The sequence below is a fragment of the Benincasa hispida genome, chromosome 9 (assembly GCF_027475165.1).
Source record: "Benincasa hispida cultivar pf3 chromosome 9, pf3_genome.v1.1, whole genome shotgun sequence".
In the NCBI taxonomy this organism is placed as follows: Eukaryota; Viridiplantae; Streptophyta; class Magnoliopsida; order Cucurbitales; family Cucurbitaceae; genus Benincasa; species Benincasa hispida.
The window spans coordinates 74,367,778-74,387,330 of NC_143486.1; the positions used below are offsets into that span (position 1 = coordinate 74,367,778).

Sequence of the window (19,553 nt, forward strand, 5' to 3'; positions counted from 1 at the left end):
CTTATTTGTTATTTATTTTGGAAAGTTGTTTTTATTATTTTAATGAAATTTATTTTCCTCAATGGTCAAAATATTTTGAATGTAAATGTGTAATTATGAGTAACAACCCTTATCAGAATATTCAAAAGGTCGGGTTGTTACAGTATGAAATCATAATCAATTTGGGAGACTTATTACAAACCGGTGGGAATGTCGAAGTAGGGAGTGAAATTGGTGAGAGTACAAAGTGAGATGGATTACAAACCGGACTCTGATTACAAGCAAATCAAGCATGAACAAACCGGACTCTGATTACAAGCAAATCAAGCATGAACTTTCAAACTCAACCCATTTTCATTCTCCAAACAACTCTTAAAATTTAACTGCGTAAAAAATAAAAAATAAAAAAATTCAGCATTCTCTATAAATTAATAAAAAAATAAAATAAAATAAACTATAATTTAGCATAATTTTATCATGCAATCCAACTATCCAAGCGCGAAAGCGCAAGCTCGAGAAAAAGCATCAGTTCATCAGCAACTTCTAACCGCGAGCAATGCGAAGCGGGCTGAGCCTGCAAATCTACCTATAGGAATGCGTCCATTTCTCCGCAAAACCCATTTGATGACACGCTTGTTTTTCACCCACTCATTCTCTCTCAAATCGAACTCAACACTCATAATACCTCAATCTTTTCGCTCTCTCCAAATCCCTCTCTCCAACGTTAGTTCTATCTCTCTCTTATATATTTTTTGTGCTGTCATATGTGTTTGCCGCACTTTTTTAATGGTTTGTGTAATAAATTCTGCTGTTAGGGTGTTTTTCAGCCGAATTCGAGCTCTGAGATTCGTTGGTTTTGCTCGAAGTCTCGTATTGAAGCTATGCAGAATCCGGAGGCCATTTCGTATCTGTCGCAGAGGGAAGCAGCTGAGGTCGATGAGATTCTCATGGGCCCTCTCGGATTCAGCGTCGACCAATTGATGGTTAGTGTTGCTATTGTTTGCTTCACTTCTCCAAATTATTTTGTTGGGTGTTATGTTAATAAATGTTTCGGTTCTCTACTTGGGTCCAAAATTGGTCTAATTCAACACTCAACATTACTGAAAGTTAACCTGTTTAAATATTTTGGGTTCAGGAGCTGGCTGGATTGAGTGTAGCCACTTCAATAGCAGAGGTAAGCTTCCTCTTGGCATTTTATTTGGGCAGAAATGGTTGACACTTTCTAGTCGGTGAAAGTGAATTGTGTTTTGCTAACCATTTCATTGCTGTTTATCAATGTTATTGATGTATCCTTGTACGTCTATAGAGCATTGAGCTCAATGGAGCATGCGTGTAATTTGTAGGAATGTAGCATGTAGGTTATTTTTGTGGTAACAGCTGGATGTATGAGTGTTAACGTACACTAGCCACTGTTTTCTTCTACTGTTAGTGTATGGATCATATTCTTTTGTTGATTACTCTATATTTCAACCCTTAACGAGCATCTCTGCTCACAAGTTAGAAGGTGCCCTGGACAAATCTCTGTGTAGCTCAACCAAGTAGGATGAAGGAGGTTAAATAAACTTTAACAAAGACAAAAACTTTTGTTAGAACAAAAAATTCGAGACCCAGGATTCTATTTTATCAACAATCCAATCACCACTCACATTTTTTTTTCTTCATATGAACGAATACATGTCTTCAACAGGTTTACAAAGCCAGTGAGTATAAGCGTGTTCTTGTTATCTGTGGTCCTGGAAACAATGGTGGAGATGGTCTCGTGGCTGCTCGTCATCTGTTTCACTTTGGATACAAGCCATCTATTTGCTATCCAAAGAAGACTCCGAAGCCTCTTTATGCTGGTTTGGTTACTCAGGTTGAGTTTCCAAAGCATGTTTGAAATCTTTTCCCTGCTCAGTACTAGCTTGCCTGAATTTCTAATCCGATCTAGCGGTTTTGTAGCTGGAATCACTGTCAATTCCTTTCTTGACAGTGGAGGACTTGCCTTTGGATTTGTCAAAGGATTTTGACATTATAATAGATGCAATCTTTGGGTTCTCCTTTCATGGTAATATCTTTCTGTTTTTCTATTTTACGTCTTCCTGCTCTGAGTTATCAAGTTATTGTTTCATAGAACTAAAACTCCAACATTACCATCAATTAGTCATTTCTTTTTCAAGACAGTCCTAAATTTGGAGTATGGGATAGGAGAACTGTTCATGAAGTAGTACATCAGAACTGATGGAAAAGACAAGGGATTGTTACAGAAGCAACCTCAAAGGCTATACCAATATCTCTGACTCCTAATTTACATGTTACATATTCTGTAAAGGAAACTTGTAGTATATAAATTATTATCTAGCAATTCTAAAAGCCTCATCCATATAAATAATGGACCTACAAATTGTTTTATTTTTCATCTTCACTGATAGGATGACACTTCTTTTCACTGGTTTTGCTATTTGTTCAAACCATGACCACCCATTATAATTTGCATATTTGTCTCAAGTCTATCATTTTTCTTGGATGACAATGGTTTTCTCACTAATTAAGAAACCAAAAAAGAAGATACTGAACACAATACCTTATTTTAATCAGAATAACTCCTCTATACCATGTATCATATTGATGGCCTTTTGTTATTTCTTTGATTTTAGGTGCTCCAAGGCCACCATTCCATGATTTGATCCAAAGGCTTGTCTCTTTAAATGAGTACAAGGAAGCAAATCAAAGAAGTCCTGTTATTGTTTCTGTAGATGTTCCATCTGGATGGCATGTTGAAGAAGGGGATATTAGTGATAGCAGCTTTAAACCTGATATGTTGGTATGATATCATTTGATATTTTTAATTAATTAATTATTTTTATGACATAAATTTGTAAAATTCCCTGAACCAATTTTACATAAATAAACCAACTCGATCGCCAAACAATCATTTATGCTAGGTTTCTTTAACTGCCCCAAAGCTGTGTGCAAAGAAATTCGATGGTCCACATCATTTTTTAGGTGGCAGATTTGTACCGCCATCTATTGTGAACAAATATAACCTTCATCTTCCTCCCTATCCTGGCACTGCGATGTGTGTTCGAATTGGAAAGCCTCCACAAGTTGATATTGCTGCACTTCGAGAAAACTATATTTCTCCAGAACTTGTTGAAAAAAATGTAGAGGCCGATCCTATTCGTCAGGTGAATACTAGATTCTTGTCATTTAATGAAACATCTCTATTCTTATGTTTCTTATATTGAATATATCCTCTATACTGAAATTATAACTTTTCTTTATTCCAAAAAAAATCCTTTGTTAACTTTATTGTTTCTAGCAGTAGTGAACCAGTAATTATCTTGCAGTTCCGCGAATGGTTTGACGATGCAATTGCTGCTAATTTAAGGGAACCTAATGCAATGTCTTTGTCCACAGCTACAAGTGATGGAAAACCGTGAGTTCAGTTTCTCTTTGTTTTGACAGTCACTTAATTGAAGATCTTTTTCTCCCCTCCCTTCTTTTGAATGCAATATTACTTCATATTTAATTTTATTTTTTTGTAAAAAAAATATTTCTGATTTAGACAATTATTTACCACTTGAACCCAGAAATTTGGGTTAACAATCAATCATGAGCGTCGTCTTTCGGGGATAGGAATGACATCACCTTAGAGTTCAAGCTTTAGGATTGTACATCCACTTGTTTTTTGTTAGGTATCCGGTTCACCTGAACAAGAAACAAACACAAACAGTAAACACTTCCAAACAAGATACCCAACGCCCAGAAATCAGGGTATTCAACTCCCCTGAGATATAAGATTAATATCAGACAATAACAATACCGAAACAAGAGTCTCCAGCTCATAGATACACGATAACAAGAAAGAACAAGCAACAAACAAAAGAAAAAGATAATCAGCAATCCGAGAGGTCCTCTCTCCCAAAAGTTCTCACACTCAAAACATTCCCCCCATCTCTCCTTCCCAAGACCCTACAAGTAACCCCTTTCATTGGTCCCCCCTCCATACACTGCTCCACTACGCGCCTCCACCGCCTCCAATGGTTAATTCCTCCCGCGGTTCCCCCTTCACTGGTCTCCTCCTTCCTTTCAGCTTCCACAATTCCCTTTTTGACCTTCTTCCTCTCATACACTTTCATAATTGGAGGTCTCACATTTTCTTCAATCTTATGGAGTTTCCCGAAGGGGGTGGTCTGTTGGTGAGGGTTGAGGCTGGTAGGGGTTATTTATAACTCAACGGTCATGGGTTTAGCCTTTAGCTGGATTATTTTTTTCCTCCTAATGCTTAGCTGAGGTGCATGAGATGAAACTGGTAATGCCCAATGGAAAGAGAAAATCCTATTGAGACGCTCCCTCAGTGTCACAATTTTTGTGTTTGTGTGAGGAGGGTATGCAGGGAGTGGGGATGGGAAAGCAGTGAGAAATCTCTTTCCCACCCCATTAACACAAGCCATTCGTATAGGAATAGAATATCAACTAGCCTGAACATAACTTAATTGATTAAGACATTATCCTTAACCTAAAGGTTAGAGGTTCGAATCCCCAATCTCACATATTGTTGAACTAAAAAAAAGAAAAGAAAAAAATAGAATGGGAGAGAGGGCAACAATCATCTATAGTTGTTGGTTTTCCAGTTCCAATAGGCAATATAAGCCTAGTTGATATCTATTATAATTAAACATACTCTCCATCTTTTTTCTCTCTCTTAGCATTCCTCAATATTTTTTACTTTGTAGAATCTCAGAAAACCATTTTTTATCATCCGCTTTCTTATGCTCTTGATAATTTGCTCGTTCTGAATGCTTTTGACCTTACATAATTGGTGTAGCATCAAATAATTGGAACCCGTGCAAATTCTCCATTAACCTATTTGCAGTGAGCCTCTAAGTTCCACCTGAATCTAAAATTATTATTTCTAGTCTTAATGAAAAGTCTACTGTTTCGATACCAAAAAGAAATGAAGAAAAGAAGAAATATTATTTGTAGAAGGGATTGACCTTTGTGGTTCACTTTGCCCCTTCAGATCATCTCGCATGGTTTTGCTAAAAGGAGTTGATGAAGATGGTTTTGTCTGGTCAGTATATGCTAGATTATTACCATGTTGAAGCAAATAATTTTTTTCCCTGCACTTGAAAATAACTCCTCTTATTGTTGCATTGTTGTCTGCAGGTACACAAATTATGAAAGTCGGAAAGCACATAATCTAGCTGAAAATCCACGTGCTTCACTTGTTTTCTTCTGGGAAGGTCTCAATAGGCAGGTGAAATAACAAATTTCAGTTTTATTCTATTTCTATAATTACTATGAGTTGAAAATATAATTAGGGAGGTCATTTTTTCTGCCCATTAAATGCCTCGAGGAACATTCGATTCTGCTTGAGTAGGTCCAGTTGATCTATCTCATTCTGCCCTTGAATGTGCTTGAAAGATGAAACCTAGTGGTCAATCAAAGTTCTTAACTTGCTTTCGCCTCCCAGTTTTGGTAGCAGCTAGGCGATTTGCTCTTATTATGGAACATATTGTTAGGGAATCTCAGTTGGGTGAGAGAGAGACCTCTTTGTGGTTTGTTCCCTTGTCTGTATCATTTGTCGTCCCTCAAAAATAATTTTGTTGGCAACGTTCTCATGTGGTTTGGGAGCGCTTATTCCTTTTATTTCGGGTTCTGTCGCTCTCTTTACGATAGGGAAGCGATGAATGTGACTGCTCTTCTTTCTTTACTTGAGAGTCATGCCTTTAGAAGAGGGAGAAGTGAGGTTAGATTTTGGAGCCCTAATCCATTGGAAGGGTTCTCCATGCAAGTCTTTCTTTCATTGTTAGTTGAGCATTCTCCTTTAGGGGTGTCAGTCTTTATGGTTCTCTAAAGTATTAAGAACCCTAGGAAGGTGAGGTTCTTTACTTGGCAGGTTCATCACAGCTGTGCTACCACGTTGGATAGGCTCGTGAGGAAGATGTCTTTGCTTGTTGGGCCTTTTTGTTGTATTCTTTGTTGGAAGGCAGAGGAAGACTTAGACCATATCCTCTGGAGTTGTGAGTTTGCGAGCCGTGTTTGGGATTCATTTTTCTAGATGTTTGGTTTGATGTATGCTCGTCACAGAGATGTCATGCTATGATCGAGGAGTTCCTCCTTGATCCACCTTTTGGGGATGAAGGCCGTCTTTTTATGGTGTGCTGGGGTGCGTGCGATCTTATGGGTTTTATGGGGTGAGCAAAATAGTAGAGTGTTTAGGAGAGTGGATAAGGATCCTTCGGAAGTTTGATCCCTTGTTCATTTTCATGTTTCTCTATGGGCTTCAATTTTGAAGAATTTTGATTGTCTATAGACATTATTTTGCGTAGTTGGAGTCCCTTCTTATAAAGGGAGTTCTCTTTTTTGTGGGTTTACTTTTTGTATGCCCATATATATATATAAAAGTTACATTTTCTATTTCATCTAGTTGAATCTGTTATATTTTGATAAGATAATTAGTGCTCATTCAGATGGCTAGGCCACAGAAAGAATGTCTATACATAGGTTTTTGTTTTGGCTCTGTTTGTGTTGGGTAATTCTTTTTGTTAGCCCACTTGTAGTCTTTCAATCAAAAGCATGGTTTTCCAGTAAAAAGAAAAAAGAGATGAATTACAGAAGGCACCTCAACTAATGGTAGTAAAAAATAACGGATAACTATGAAAAAAGTTTTAAAGTATGAAATAAGAGAGGCAATTAATCTGATGAATTCTCAAATATCCACCAAAGAGGACCTAATGTTTGAGAAGATCATTTTCCAATCATATACTCCAGAAAAATGTCTGTTATTATACACACCCTCTCTCTTGAAAAAGGATGATGTAGGACAATTTCCTTGACGTTTTACTACAGTGGGTATGCTGAAGTTTTTCCTCCCCGCATTTGTAATTTCTTCTGTTCAATGAAATTTGTTTCTTACATATGTATGTACTCAGTATAAAAAGAGCACCTTGACACGATTCAAGTCTTTTAACTGTCTTCTTACGTAGGGATTACATTTCAGGCCAAGATGAGATTAGGAAAATTTGAACAATATCATGAGTGTCCTTCCTTATGCAACAAGCCAAGTGAAAAACTTCACTTTTTTTTTTTTTTTTTTTTTGGAATTTGACCATTTAAGGTTTAGTGAAGAACAAGTGAGATGAGAATGATACAGAAGGAAGCAAAACGAGTCAAGTAGTCAGACTTGCCAGAGAAAATGGCCGAGGAATTCATGGCCTGGATATGATAGCCATTGGACTTGAGACATAAACTAACTCTCAGAAAGGGTCAAATCTAAAACGAAAATCTCAAAGTGGTTTCCTCCAGATAAATTAGCAGAACTATTGGGTAATGTTTTAGCAAGGATAAAGAATATAGATGCATAAAACATGATAGCGATCATCATAATCTGTTTACTGGTTCTCTCATACTCTGGTTCTGCTTCACTCTTGATATAGGAAACAGTAAAACTAAGAAAGCGAGTGGGAGAGATAGAAATCACAAGAGTTCCTAAATTGACTTTAAACTCCTCATTAGAATCCTAATAATCAGGATGGGTTTTGTGCTTGCTCACTATGATCTTTTCTGCCATTGAGCACGTAGTTAAGTTCAAAACTAATAACTTTTCCCTTTATTATGAATCCTACAGCATACATGAATTGAAGTCTTAGTCAAATTTATACTTTTTTCTCTTAAATCCTTTAACGTAGTTTTTTCCTTTTTGAAAGACAGACTTGAAATCTTAGTCAAATTCCAAAAACAAATTTCTAAAAACTTGTTTGGATTTTGAAAACACTCACTAGATAATAACAAAAAAAAAAAAAAAAAAAAAAATGAAAATAGTATTTAAAAGTTTAATTTTAAAAAATTATAAATAAAAGCCAAATGGTTATCAAACATATTCTAATTTTTTCATAATCATTGTCATTTTGGGCGGTCTGTTAAGGGCAGCAACAAGTATATTGGCTTTGGGGCCATTGGTACTTTAAGTGTATATTTAATAAAGCCTTGGATGATTATAACTTACATGGCAAAACTCCTCTGGTTTCAGATGTATCTTTGAATATTTTCTTGAAGTTAATGAATTCTCTAGGAAGAAATAATTTTGATAAGAAAATGTTCTACACTAAGTCATTGGCTTTTAGCATTTTCTATACTCCATAATATTCATGTGGGATGCTTTCACGACTATCGTGGCAATTGTCAGCACCTTCATATCTCGCTTTTAGACGAAGGAAATATCAATGAATATACTTGCTATAATAAATATTATCTAATTGTTACTTTCTAGGTAAGAGTGGAAGGATCTGTACAGAAAGTTTCTGAAGGGGAATCTGAGCAGTATTTCCACAGCCGTCCTCGGGGAAGCCAGCTCGGTGCAATAGTTAGCCCACAGGTCTGTATCAATGCATGCTTCATTTTGTGGATAATTGAAATGCTCATATTGCTAGATTTATGATGCTGCTTTCTCATTCAGAGTTCTGTGGTTCCTGGAAGACATTTTCTCATCGATAAGTACAAGGAACTGGAGGATAAATACCCGAATGGGTATGTCCTCTTTTATCTCGAGCGACCAACAAAGAAAGCATTATGAATCAAATTAACTGTTTCCAATATTTCTACATGCATCCAAACACATCGACTGATGATTCAGCAAACATTTGTATTTCAAACGCTGGAAGACATTTTTTTAAACTACAAATAGTTTTTAATAATTTGATAAGGAAGATGTAAAGTTGATACTTCGTTCTTCTGTTTGCAGAAGTTTGATTCCAAAACCAAAACACTGGGGAGGATACAGGCTTAAACCAGAACTTTTTGAGTTTTGGCAGGGGCAGCCATCTCGGTTGCACGACAGGTTATTTTCATCCCTCTAAGGGCAGGTGGTTTACTAATACTCTAATTGTGGTGCATGTCATTGGACAATAGATGTGTTGCAGCCTTGCAAGCTCTGTTAATATTTTTGGTCCAGTGAGTGGATAAAGTTAGTGCTTTGATTGTCTATCGATCAGAACAACTAACAAGGAACATTTCACTGGGTTTTTGGTTATTTTATAGTTTCATTTCAAGCTTTCAGAAATATCTATGAAGACTAATGCGGCTGTGTTGATAGGGAGTTCTTGGTTCATAAATAATTAATTCTAAAGAAATTGGAAGACTTTAAAATGTCTCATGTTTTTTTCTAGAGATCACTAGAGAGGGAGGAAATGGTACGCTCAGAGAATGATATCCTCTCCAGTATCCCCTTTTCTAGGAAGAGCTTTTCAGAAATCCTCTTATTTCTTTGCAAAGCATTATGATTCTTGAATTCAGAATTTCTAGGAAGAAAGCTTTAAAAAATCCTGGAATTTCTTTCCAACAAATAATGCATTCAGAATTTCTAGGACTCGGGTGATATATATATATATATATATATATATATATATGTATCTACCTTTTCCTTGTCTTCCTGCATGGTTTGCTGGTGGAACCTTCAGAATGTGTGGTCGTGCTTGAAAAGAATTCACATAGAAAATTCTGACTAGTCATCCTTTTGAGAATAAAGCCGAGACCCTGTTGAATAATGCTTTTTGAACACATTTCAGCTTGAAAGGAGTAGAAGAATTTTTTTAAAGAACTTTTAAAGGGATAAAGGTTCTTTTCAGATTTTAGGAAGAGGGTTGGTTTTTTGTCTACTTGGTGTCTGATTTTTGAAGATCATTGTAATTATTATTTTTTTATTTCTGTTTTGTAAACTCTTTTAGGTTTGGAAGATCTTTTTATCTGCCTATTCCTTAGTTCCTATTCTCTTAAAAAAGAAATTCTACATAAATTGTTGGTGTCAACTGATGATTCTGATCACTGGTAAAGAAAAGCTTAGATTCGTTATGATACTTATTGCCCATGCATGTTCCCTTCAGTATGGAGAAGATTTAATATATACGACCTCTATCATTAAATTTATAGAATACTGAAAATTTGTGTATAGCTAAATTTTTAAGATAACAATTTGGTTTTTAATTCAGTTTTTAAAATTTATGCTTGGTTTCTCCCATTCTTTTAATTATGGTTTTCACCTTTGTTAAAAGAAACCTTTAAATTACTAAACAATTTTTGAAAATATTTTTTTCCTTGCCTCCAAAATTCGGTTTGATTTTTGAAAATCTTAATAGAAAATGGATGACAAAATATAGAAACTTATAGATGGATATAATGTTTATGAGTTTAATTTTAAAATTAAAAATAAAAAATTAAATGATTATCAAACAGTCTTGAAATATTAATAGTGTTCGAGGCCTACATTACACTTTCTCTAAAACACTTGATATTCACCGGTATTGTATGGTTCTGTTCTTGACAGGTTGCAATATTCCCCTTGTGAGATAGATGGAAAAAAAGCTTGGAAAGTAGAACGGTTGGCTCCCTGATTGGGAACTGGCTGATGCTCCTCCATCCTTCACGTACCTTCGTTTTTTATTTTACATATCATGCTCTTTTTCTATTTCTTTGTCCAGCTTTTGTGTTTTAACGTCAAGGTTGCTGTCTAATATTTCACAGTTGCTGATTCACTGAATAATTTCAATCTATATGATATGTTCATGGAATTTCTTATTTGCCATAGTAGCAGGAAGCATATTTTTTAAATAAAATAATAGGTCTTCTACTTTACTATATTCAAATGCATATATAGAGTTTCTACTTTCTAATACTATATCCAAATTTATATATATAGACTAGGAAGAGGTGTATAACTCACCAAAGTGAGCATAACTCAATTGGCATATGGATGTGTTAGATGATATACATCACCCACTAGCTTAAACTTTTGGGTCAATCGGTGATTTAAGATGATTTCAGAGCAGGTTGGTCCTGTGTTCAAACCCTTGTATAGTTATTTCCTCATTTCTTCTGTCGGGTGTTCTTCATATTTCAAACCCACAAGTGAGAGGGAGTGTTAGATGATGTACAATTAAATTTATCTTTACCCATTAACTAAAGTTTTTGAAAGGAAACAACAATGTGAAGGCTTGAACAATCTGCTCTGGTATCATCTTAAATCACCTACAAAGTTTAAACTTGTGGGTAAAGATAAATTTAATTATATCATCTAACATGATGTGTTAGTAACCACGAGATCTATAGTTTGAATTCTCTTAACCCCACCTTAAACTACCTTTTAATTGGCATATTGATGTCTTACTCCTTGCATTATTCTCATGACTATTTTATCCATTTCGAGGTCAGCTTCGGGCGACGACGAGGATTTTAAATGATTAAGTAGGGTTGGAGATATGGTGCATAACTCAACCTTTGGTATTATATTCTCATCTCATTATTACCATATGTTTTATAAGTTTATGTCTGTTTAGTATTTGAACTTTCAAAATTACAAATTTAGTTTTTCAACTTTTAATTTTGTTTAAAAAAAATCATAGATTTACCGGATATAAGACTTACAAATTCAAATTTATATCTAATAAAGCAATTAATTGAAAGTTCATATACTTTTAAGTCTAAACTTGTAGTTTAATCTCTTTTTTTTTTCCTCTCTCCTTTACCACAAGGGATAATGTAATGAGTGGAATAAAAGTTGAATGTGAACACATTTGCTTAGACAGATAACCATTGATGATGAATTTTGATTGTAAGGGTTTAGTCCATTTGGCCTTTGAAAGTGTGTGGAATATTAAAAAGAAAAATGGTCGTAACTTATTGATAAGGTTTCCTTGAATCGGGAAGCCATAGCCTTGGGCATAAAAAAGGAGTCTGGGTATCATGTCATATTGTCTTTTGTACTGCTAAATAAAATCTGATAGGTTGGCTTCATCCAGGCTAGAAGGGGTCCGATGCAAAGCACTGCTAAACTGAGACCCTTTTGGACCTGCTTGATGATTTTGATTTTGATTTTGATTTTTTTAAAAAAATAAAATAAAAAATAAAAAAGGGTCATGTTTACTAATCGGAATGGGCCATGATCACAAATATAATTGGATTGTTTTTTATTCTGTTTACTTAAAATTATGAATCTGTCACATTTACTGTTACTGTTTATGGTCAAACGTCAGAAAATGTGACAATTCATAATTGTCTTGTTGTAACAGTAATGGTAATCATAGCGATAACTGTGATGATATCGGCTTGTGAGTCTAATGTAATTTTGAAACGCAATTAAATTGATTACCTTATGGGCCTCAATTGGATTTCGTTCTTCGATTACATATTTAGAAGCGAGTCCTACATTTCATTAAGGTTACGGAATACAGGTAAACAATAACAAACATAATTAAATAGGATCTATTTTTTAGATTATCATTAATTTATTACGTTTCTCCTGAGGTAAATGTAGCCTTAGTAAAATTTGTAAAAATCAAATACGTTGTAATCACAAATTACATTTTCAACTTGATAAAACATATGAAATTGTTTCCATTAGGTTCTTTATGATTGCAAATTATACAAACTGCTGACCTCCCTGAAATATAAAATTTAGCTTAAAACTTGTGAATTTGAGTTTCAAACTACTCGTCAATGTCATTTTGTTTTCAAATATTGGCTTTTAGTTCTGAATTTTGGTTTAAGTTTCAAGAAGTGAAAATCAAAACTTATGTGATGATTGAAAAACAATCTTATTGTTTCAAACAAAGTCTTTATCAAATTAGATTTTAAGGATTGAAATAATTGTAGATGAACATGAATCTAATAGTCGAATCGGATGAAATTGGTTCAACGAGGAAAGAACAAATGCACGGTGAAAACAACTCGAATAAGTGATATACATTTAATTAGCTAACTAAATCCTTGTATATCGTATTATGATACAAAAAATAGTATTATGTATCTTTGTAAAAAAAAATTATAAAACAAATAAAAAGGAAAATATTTAATATAATTGCATTAAAAAAAATTATTTTAGTTCTGGCCTTTAATTTTCTAAAAATTATTTAACTGATTTAATATGAGCACATGAATATGAAAGCCAAGTTTATATAACTTAACTAATCGTCCTTTTCTAAAAGCTTTAGTGAAAATTTAAATATCTGAAATTTGAAGAACTGAAATAAAATATTTAAATTTATAAAAATTTAATAAAATAAAATAGGCATAGCATGTGTTTTAAAATAATATCATATTTTTGAGGTTTACATTTAACAAGTAGAAAATGGCAAGGTTTTTCTAGGATGTGGATTTCTGATTTTCTTAAGATCTTTGCCTTTTATATTGATATTGACGGCCACTGATTAAGATTTTCATATTAATTTTTTCCCCTTCTTCCCTGTATTTTAAATTAAATATTTACATTTTAAAATGGTTTTGAAAATTATATTTAAAATTTAAAAAACTCAAAGGTGGCCTTTCTTTTAATTATTTAGATAGGGACTAGAGTCTAATAAACATTTTTTTTTTTCATTTTAAAAAAGAGACCGAAAAACAATTATGTTTGTTTGTTGTTGTATTTTTATTATTTGAGATTAGTCCCCATTTTAAAAATCAGTCAAATTTATAACAAAAGGAGATTATTTTTTAGTTAATCTAAAACTGGCTGAGTATTAAAATCTCAAGTCATGAGATCATTTCTCTAAAAATAAAAAAAAGCTATCATATGCGACTTTAACAATAATTTTTTAATTAAAATGTGTAAATATTTGGACAAATTATCAAATTTTAATTACCCAATAACTTACTAAAATGTGAGCATAATTTAACAATAATTAACATGTACTTCTTTTGAAGTCATATGTTAAAATTCCCATACTCTACACTTGTTATACTGAAAAAAATTATGACTCAAGTTAATCTAACATAATTTAACTTGTTCAAGCATATGCCTTCAACAAAAAGGTCAAATTTTTGAATTTACCAACTTCAAATCCACATGTTATTGAATATATACATAGGGACTGTTTGGGGCGCTGAGATAATATAAGATGTTAGGAATTCTGATGTCTGGGGAGTTCTGATCGAGTTTAATCAAGTATGTTCAAGCACTGAGATGATATACAATACATGGAAAAAAAATGGGCCTACAAACAATTAAAAAGATATGATAATAGATCTCTTAACACTGAGATGATATAGGATGTGGGGATATATCATCTTGACCCCCAAACAACCCAAGAGAGAAGAAAGAGAAGAGAGAGTAATGATTATTGCCACCTAGTTTGCACCTAACCTCATACTCTCTAGGCACAAAAGAAAAAAAAATACTTTCTCAAAAAAATTGTCACATGACAAATTTTATTGGACAATTAGATTGCATGAAGATAGATGCAGTCCAGACAAGACCTAAATATTTTTCATATATATATATATATATATAAATACCCTCTCAAAAAGCAAAATTGAGAAGAAATTAGGTAAATAGTAATTTGATGCTCTCCCAACATAGACAACCCTACAAAACAGTTGAAACAACTTTAAATGTGGGGAAATTGAGAGGAATCACAAAGGTTGCTATCTCTATCTCTATCCCTATCCCTATCCTCTCTCTACACTTGACTTCATATTTCTTTGCATTATCACTCAGAAAGTTGCTTTTTAAGCTTCTTTTGACTAGCTTCAACTTCAATTTGAAAATCATTTTTTTTTTTTTAAAAAAAAAAAGAAAATTCTTTATGTTTGTTTCAAAGGTAAATTTGACACCAAGTTGACTGAGCCACTTTCTTCCCCCCTTCTTCAAAATGGGCATGGCCTTTTATTATTACCCATCACTCTCACAAATTATGATATATAAGTATTAATAATAAATAAATAAATAAATAAAAGCTTGTTTTTAAAAATGGCCCTTTTTGAATGGATTTTGGGCCAATGTTATTTAATATTCCACAAGTGGGAGATGTTGGGTCAATCTCACCAAAGTGGTTGGAGCTTTTGCAACAGAGATTGATTTAATCCAATTATGTGAAGTTGAATGATTTCAACATCTCTTTCAACTCTTTCAACCTTCTAATAAAACCATTAATGGAGGTTGACCCAACTCCCCCCCCCCCCCCCCCCAAATCCTCACTTCCTTTGCAAGTTTTCAAAAAGTTACTTTGTAATTATTTCTCGATGATGAACGAACCACCATTGGTTGGTCTAATGATTCTATTATAAAAATTTAATTCGTTTCATATAGTTAGAGAGTTCAAACCACGATTGTTCGTATGAGTTTCTCGTTATCAAATGCATAGTTATCTTGTAAGACTGGCTGAATTGCAAGGTTTTTAGATATTAATGATATGTTTGGGAGTGCTTTTTAAAATTATTAAAATCACTTTTATTATGTTTAAAACTATCTCAAACACATATATTTAATTATTCAAAATCAATTTAATATTTAGTTTCTCATCTTTTAAGGGGACTTTCATGCAATCAAATATGATTTTTGAAGGACTAAATGCACATTTTTAGAGTGACGTTTTTTAAAATGATAAATATGGGTTAAATATAATTTTGGTTCTTGTACTCTGAATTCTATTTAATTTTAGTCTTTGTACTTTTAAATGTTCAATTTTAGTCTATGTGATTTTAATAAATCTTAAATTCAGTCTTTAATGTTTGTTATTGTTGACTTTTTTTCATTTTTTATTATATATTAGTATTTTCACTATCAATTTTGAAAAAAAAATATTAATATATTTTCTTAAATAAAAATTATTATTATTATTTAACTATTTTTTTATATAAAAATTAACTTCGATGACTAAATTTAAAATTTATTAAAAATATAGAAATTAAAATTGAACATTTGCAAGTACCTGAATAAAATTTTTAAAAAATAAAATTTAGAGACCAAATTAATATTTCAATCAATATAATTTTAACAATTTTAAAATTCCTCGACTCTATAGCTTTCTAAGATCCCACTTCCTTTAAAAGAAAGCAAGTGTTTGAGGGTTATGGGTTTTAAGCTACATGACTATTCAATTAATATACAAATTATTTAAGATTTTGGTATATTTTCTTTGTAGCCAAACATGCATGGCATTTGTGCTACATGGAATAATATTGGATAGCATTTTTATGGATAATAATTATGTTTATAGTAAAATTTTTTAAAAAATACAAATGTAGCAAAATAGATCTATGATAGATATCTACCAATGATATAATCTATCATTGATTTGTCTCTACTAGTGATATGATTTATCATTGATAGATTTCGAAAGCAAAATTTGCATTGTGTTATATCTACAAATACTTTTGATATGATTGCTACTTTTACAACAACCTCAATTAAATATCTAACGTCTTGTCTGGTAACAATTTCATTGTTAGTTATATGTGTTTGACATTTATATTTGGTTTATTTCAATTTTCCAATTATGATTTTCGCATTCTTCAAAGAAGCAACTTGAACACCTAGTTAAATTCTAAAAAAAATTGAAATTAAAGGTGACTTTATTTTTTAAAATATTAATAGAAAGTAGATGAAAATTTATAAATAAAAGAATATCTAATAGTTTTAATTTTTAAAAACTAAATAATTATAAGACGGGATTTAATTCACTTCATTTGAGTTCAATCTCAATATCATGATTACATTTTTTTTTTCCGAAATGAAATGTTTATATTATAAATAAGCCTTGAAAATCACAAACTGTTCAAAAGGGAGATTTAGATTTGGACCATTATATTATTTGTCTCAGCTTTTAAGGAAGAGACTTCTTACCAATTAGATGTGCCAAAGTCACACTTTGAGTTGAATTTTATGTTTTCTTCATAAAAATCATGTCTTTTTTTCCCCTAAGTTAACTAAAAAAATTATTTAGTACACCCACTCCACTAGCATTCAATTCATATAGGCCATGGGATATTAAAGGAATGGCAATAAACCCTTCAACCAGATTTTTCCCACAGAAACTTTTCCATTATGGCCCATAATTTGACCATTGAAGAGACTTTGATAAAATTATTTGATTTGGAATCACATGTTTTTAAGAGGATTATGATTCTCTTTGATTATAAGGTTGTCTATTCTTAATTCGACGGTCTTCGTTAAATCATTTCAAATTTATAAATTTCAAACGAGAAATAATAAGGTAATTCAATCTACATCGTTTTGATTAAACTTAATTTTTGATTACTTAAAAGAAGACTTGTTTTTTCAACATAAAGAGAGAATATGATACGCTAAAGTTATTGGCTATCAGTCGAATCAATTACTTGCTACAATGTATGATTTTTAAAAAGTATCTTAAATTTTGGTATGTGTGGAATCGGATGCTTTATTTGAGGGTCTCCGTTTGGTGGTGCAATTGGATCTTTAGAATATTGAAGTCCATTCAAATTGTCTTCACTTTATGCATATATTGCATGAGGAAAAAGAAACCCTTTTTGAAGTGTATACATGGATCTCTGATATTACTGTTTTTTTTACTAAGTTTTAAGAAGTTATATTCCAAAATATTAGTCGCGATTTTACTCCAACATTACATAGTTTGGTTCGGAGGAGTTTGGCTAAATGGTCATTTTGGTTGTTTGACATAGAACAATTATCAAATTCAATTTATAAGAATTTTAAAAGAGAAGGAATTATTTAAAAGCATCCGATCAGTGGAATACACAAACATGGATCATGTGAAATTGAATCGAAATATTTTTTCTCGACACTTTTTTTTTTTTACTTCATGATTAAGTTCATTGAATTGTGTGTATAATATTGGTTGATTCTATTTACATTGCTTTATAATTGGGGGATAAGATGAGATTTGGGTGGAATTATCGAGCTTTGTACTTTGAAGTTACGTTTGATTTTGACTAAATATATATCTCAAATTTTGAAAGAGTTAGCTTAGTCAAGATTTGATCAACTTCTTTTTTGAAACAGTATTTTTTTAGCATGCGTTTAATACTTTATATATGACAAGAAATTGGAAAAAAAGAAAAAAGAAAAATTTTCCCAAATGTAAAATTATTTATAAAAATAGTAAAAAAAAAATACTGATAGATATCGATAAACTTCTATTAACGTCTATCATCGATAGAAATTTATAGAAGTCTATCATTTAGAAATTGATAGAAGTCTAAAACGATTGAATTTTGTTATTTTGTGTAAATAATTTTTTTTTTTACTTTTCTATTTATAAAAAATCTCTAAGAAAAATTAATCATTAAAAAAATATTGGACATAGATAGTTAACAGATAATTATCTTCCTAAAAATTGATTATTCAATCTTCCATCTTTACCATAGTTAAATTCAAAATTAAAGGGTGAAAATACATAGTTTCATCGCAAAAAATCTTGGTTGAGTCAAACTTATTTCAAAGTTAGATTGATTAACAAATTAACTTAATAAAGTTTTCTTTTTCTTTGACTTTAATGAGAACACTTTATAGTGTATAATTAACAAAGCCATCTCATTAAAAGAAATGACAATTTTAAACTTCTGATTAACATTTTGCTCATATTATATAGCTCCTAAATCCATTTAATCTTAGAAATTTCAAAATTATAAATTTACTCTTTAAATTTTCAAGTTTTTTAAAATTCACAATCTACTAACACAAAATTAAAAATTTATAGTTTCATTAAATATAAAATTCAAATTTGTATCTAACATTGCAATTGATTTTTTTAAAAAAATTAGGATTAAAAATTCACTTTTAGTCCCTAAACTTTTATAGAAGTGACGATTTGGTCCATAAACTTTGATTTGTAACAATTTAATCTCTATTCGTAGAATTCAATGAGATTTCATGCATAAATAAACCGTTAAACTAATTAGAAACTCAATATTTTTTCAAAATATAAAGTTTATTTCATAAAATATTAAAAATTAATATCTAATTTTGATGAATTTTTTTACATGAGAGACTAATTTGTTACAATTTTGAAAGTATAAGGACTAAATTGTTACATACTAAAATTCAGAGACCCAATCGTTATAAAATTGAAAGTACATGGACTAAATCGTTACAAACCAAAGTTCATGAACTAAATTGTCACCCTAAAAAAATTGAGGGACCAAAGATGATTTTTAGCCAAATTTTAAAAGTTGTGGAAAACTTGTTAGATTGAAAATTGAAATTTTTATAACATATTGGCTCAAAACTAAAATTTTAAAAATTTATTACACACTTCCAATTAAATAAAAACCTAAAAATTGGGGATAAATTTGTAACTTAACTTAACAAAAACTTAATTGAAAAAACAAAATGGTAGTCAATAGTAATAAAAAGATATTTCTTTCTAACGTACACAGTTATTATTATTATGAATTTACGTATATCTTATTATCATCGATTTACGTATATCTGGACTAATATATATTAGAAAAATGAAATGAAGTTTGGTAAAGGATGGGATGGGAAAGCAGCTGACTTTAGTGGTTGATCTGAGTGCTTAGTTCAGCCATGAGTGTACTTTGGTAAGTAATTATAGTGGAAAACAGCTCATACACTGACTTTTCTTCCCACTACTTCCCACTTCTCATAACTCATATGCCTATTTTCTCCCTTTGTCTTTTACAATGTTTTCTTTTGTCTCATTATCTCAATAATTTCATTTTTTTTTTTTTTTTAATATGGATATCTATACCCATACTTGAGATGGGATTTGATTAAATTACATTCGTTTTTTATCATTTAAATTTAAATTTGAACCTTATCTGGCCCAATAATCATTACCAAAATGCATCATTATGCA

General features: G+C 31.6%; 1 protein-coding gene and 1 long non-coding RNA gene across 5 annotated transcripts; both read left to right on the forward strand.

The window, feature by feature from the left end:
* The first annotated feature begins 430 nt into the window (after window positions 1-430).
* Window positions 431-10,536, forward strand: LOC120085976 (pyridoxin (pyrodoxamine) 5'-phosphate oxidase). 4 transcript variants are annotated; one of them, XM_039042337.2, is made up of 14 exons: window positions 431-702; window positions 795-962; window positions 1,115-1,153; window positions 1,667-1,834; window positions 1,921-2,026; window positions 2,616-2,782; window positions 2,904-3,146; window positions 3,309-3,397; window positions 4,985-5,035; window positions 5,131-5,221; window positions 8,237-8,341; window positions 8,423-8,493; window positions 8,708-8,828; window positions 10,286-10,536. In XM_039042337.2, the coding sequence occupies exons 1-13, from the start codon at window positions 457-459 to the stop codon at window positions 8,820-8,822; spliced, it is 1,659 nt and encodes a 552-aa protein (XP_038898265.1). In that variant the 5' UTR covers window positions 431-456; the 3' UTR covers window positions 8,823-8,828; window positions 10,286-10,536. The 4 variants fall into 4 exon arrangements, with proteins under 4 accessions (XP_038898265.1, XP_038898263.2, XP_038898264.1 ...); XM_039042335.2 differs by having other exon boundaries at window positions 8,708-8,803; XM_039042336.2 differs by having other exon boundaries at window positions 436-702; window positions 807-962; window positions 8,708-8,803.
* Window positions 10,537-10,647: 111 nt separating this feature from the next.
* On the forward strand, window positions 10,648-11,395 carry LOC150034072 (uncharacterized). Its single transcript, XR_016531968.1, has 2 exons — window positions 10,648-10,787; window positions 11,170-11,395. It is a non-coding gene; the product is annotated as an uncharacterized LOC150034072 (long non-coding RNA).
* The last annotated feature ends 8,158 nt before the right edge of the window (window positions 11,396-19,553 follow it).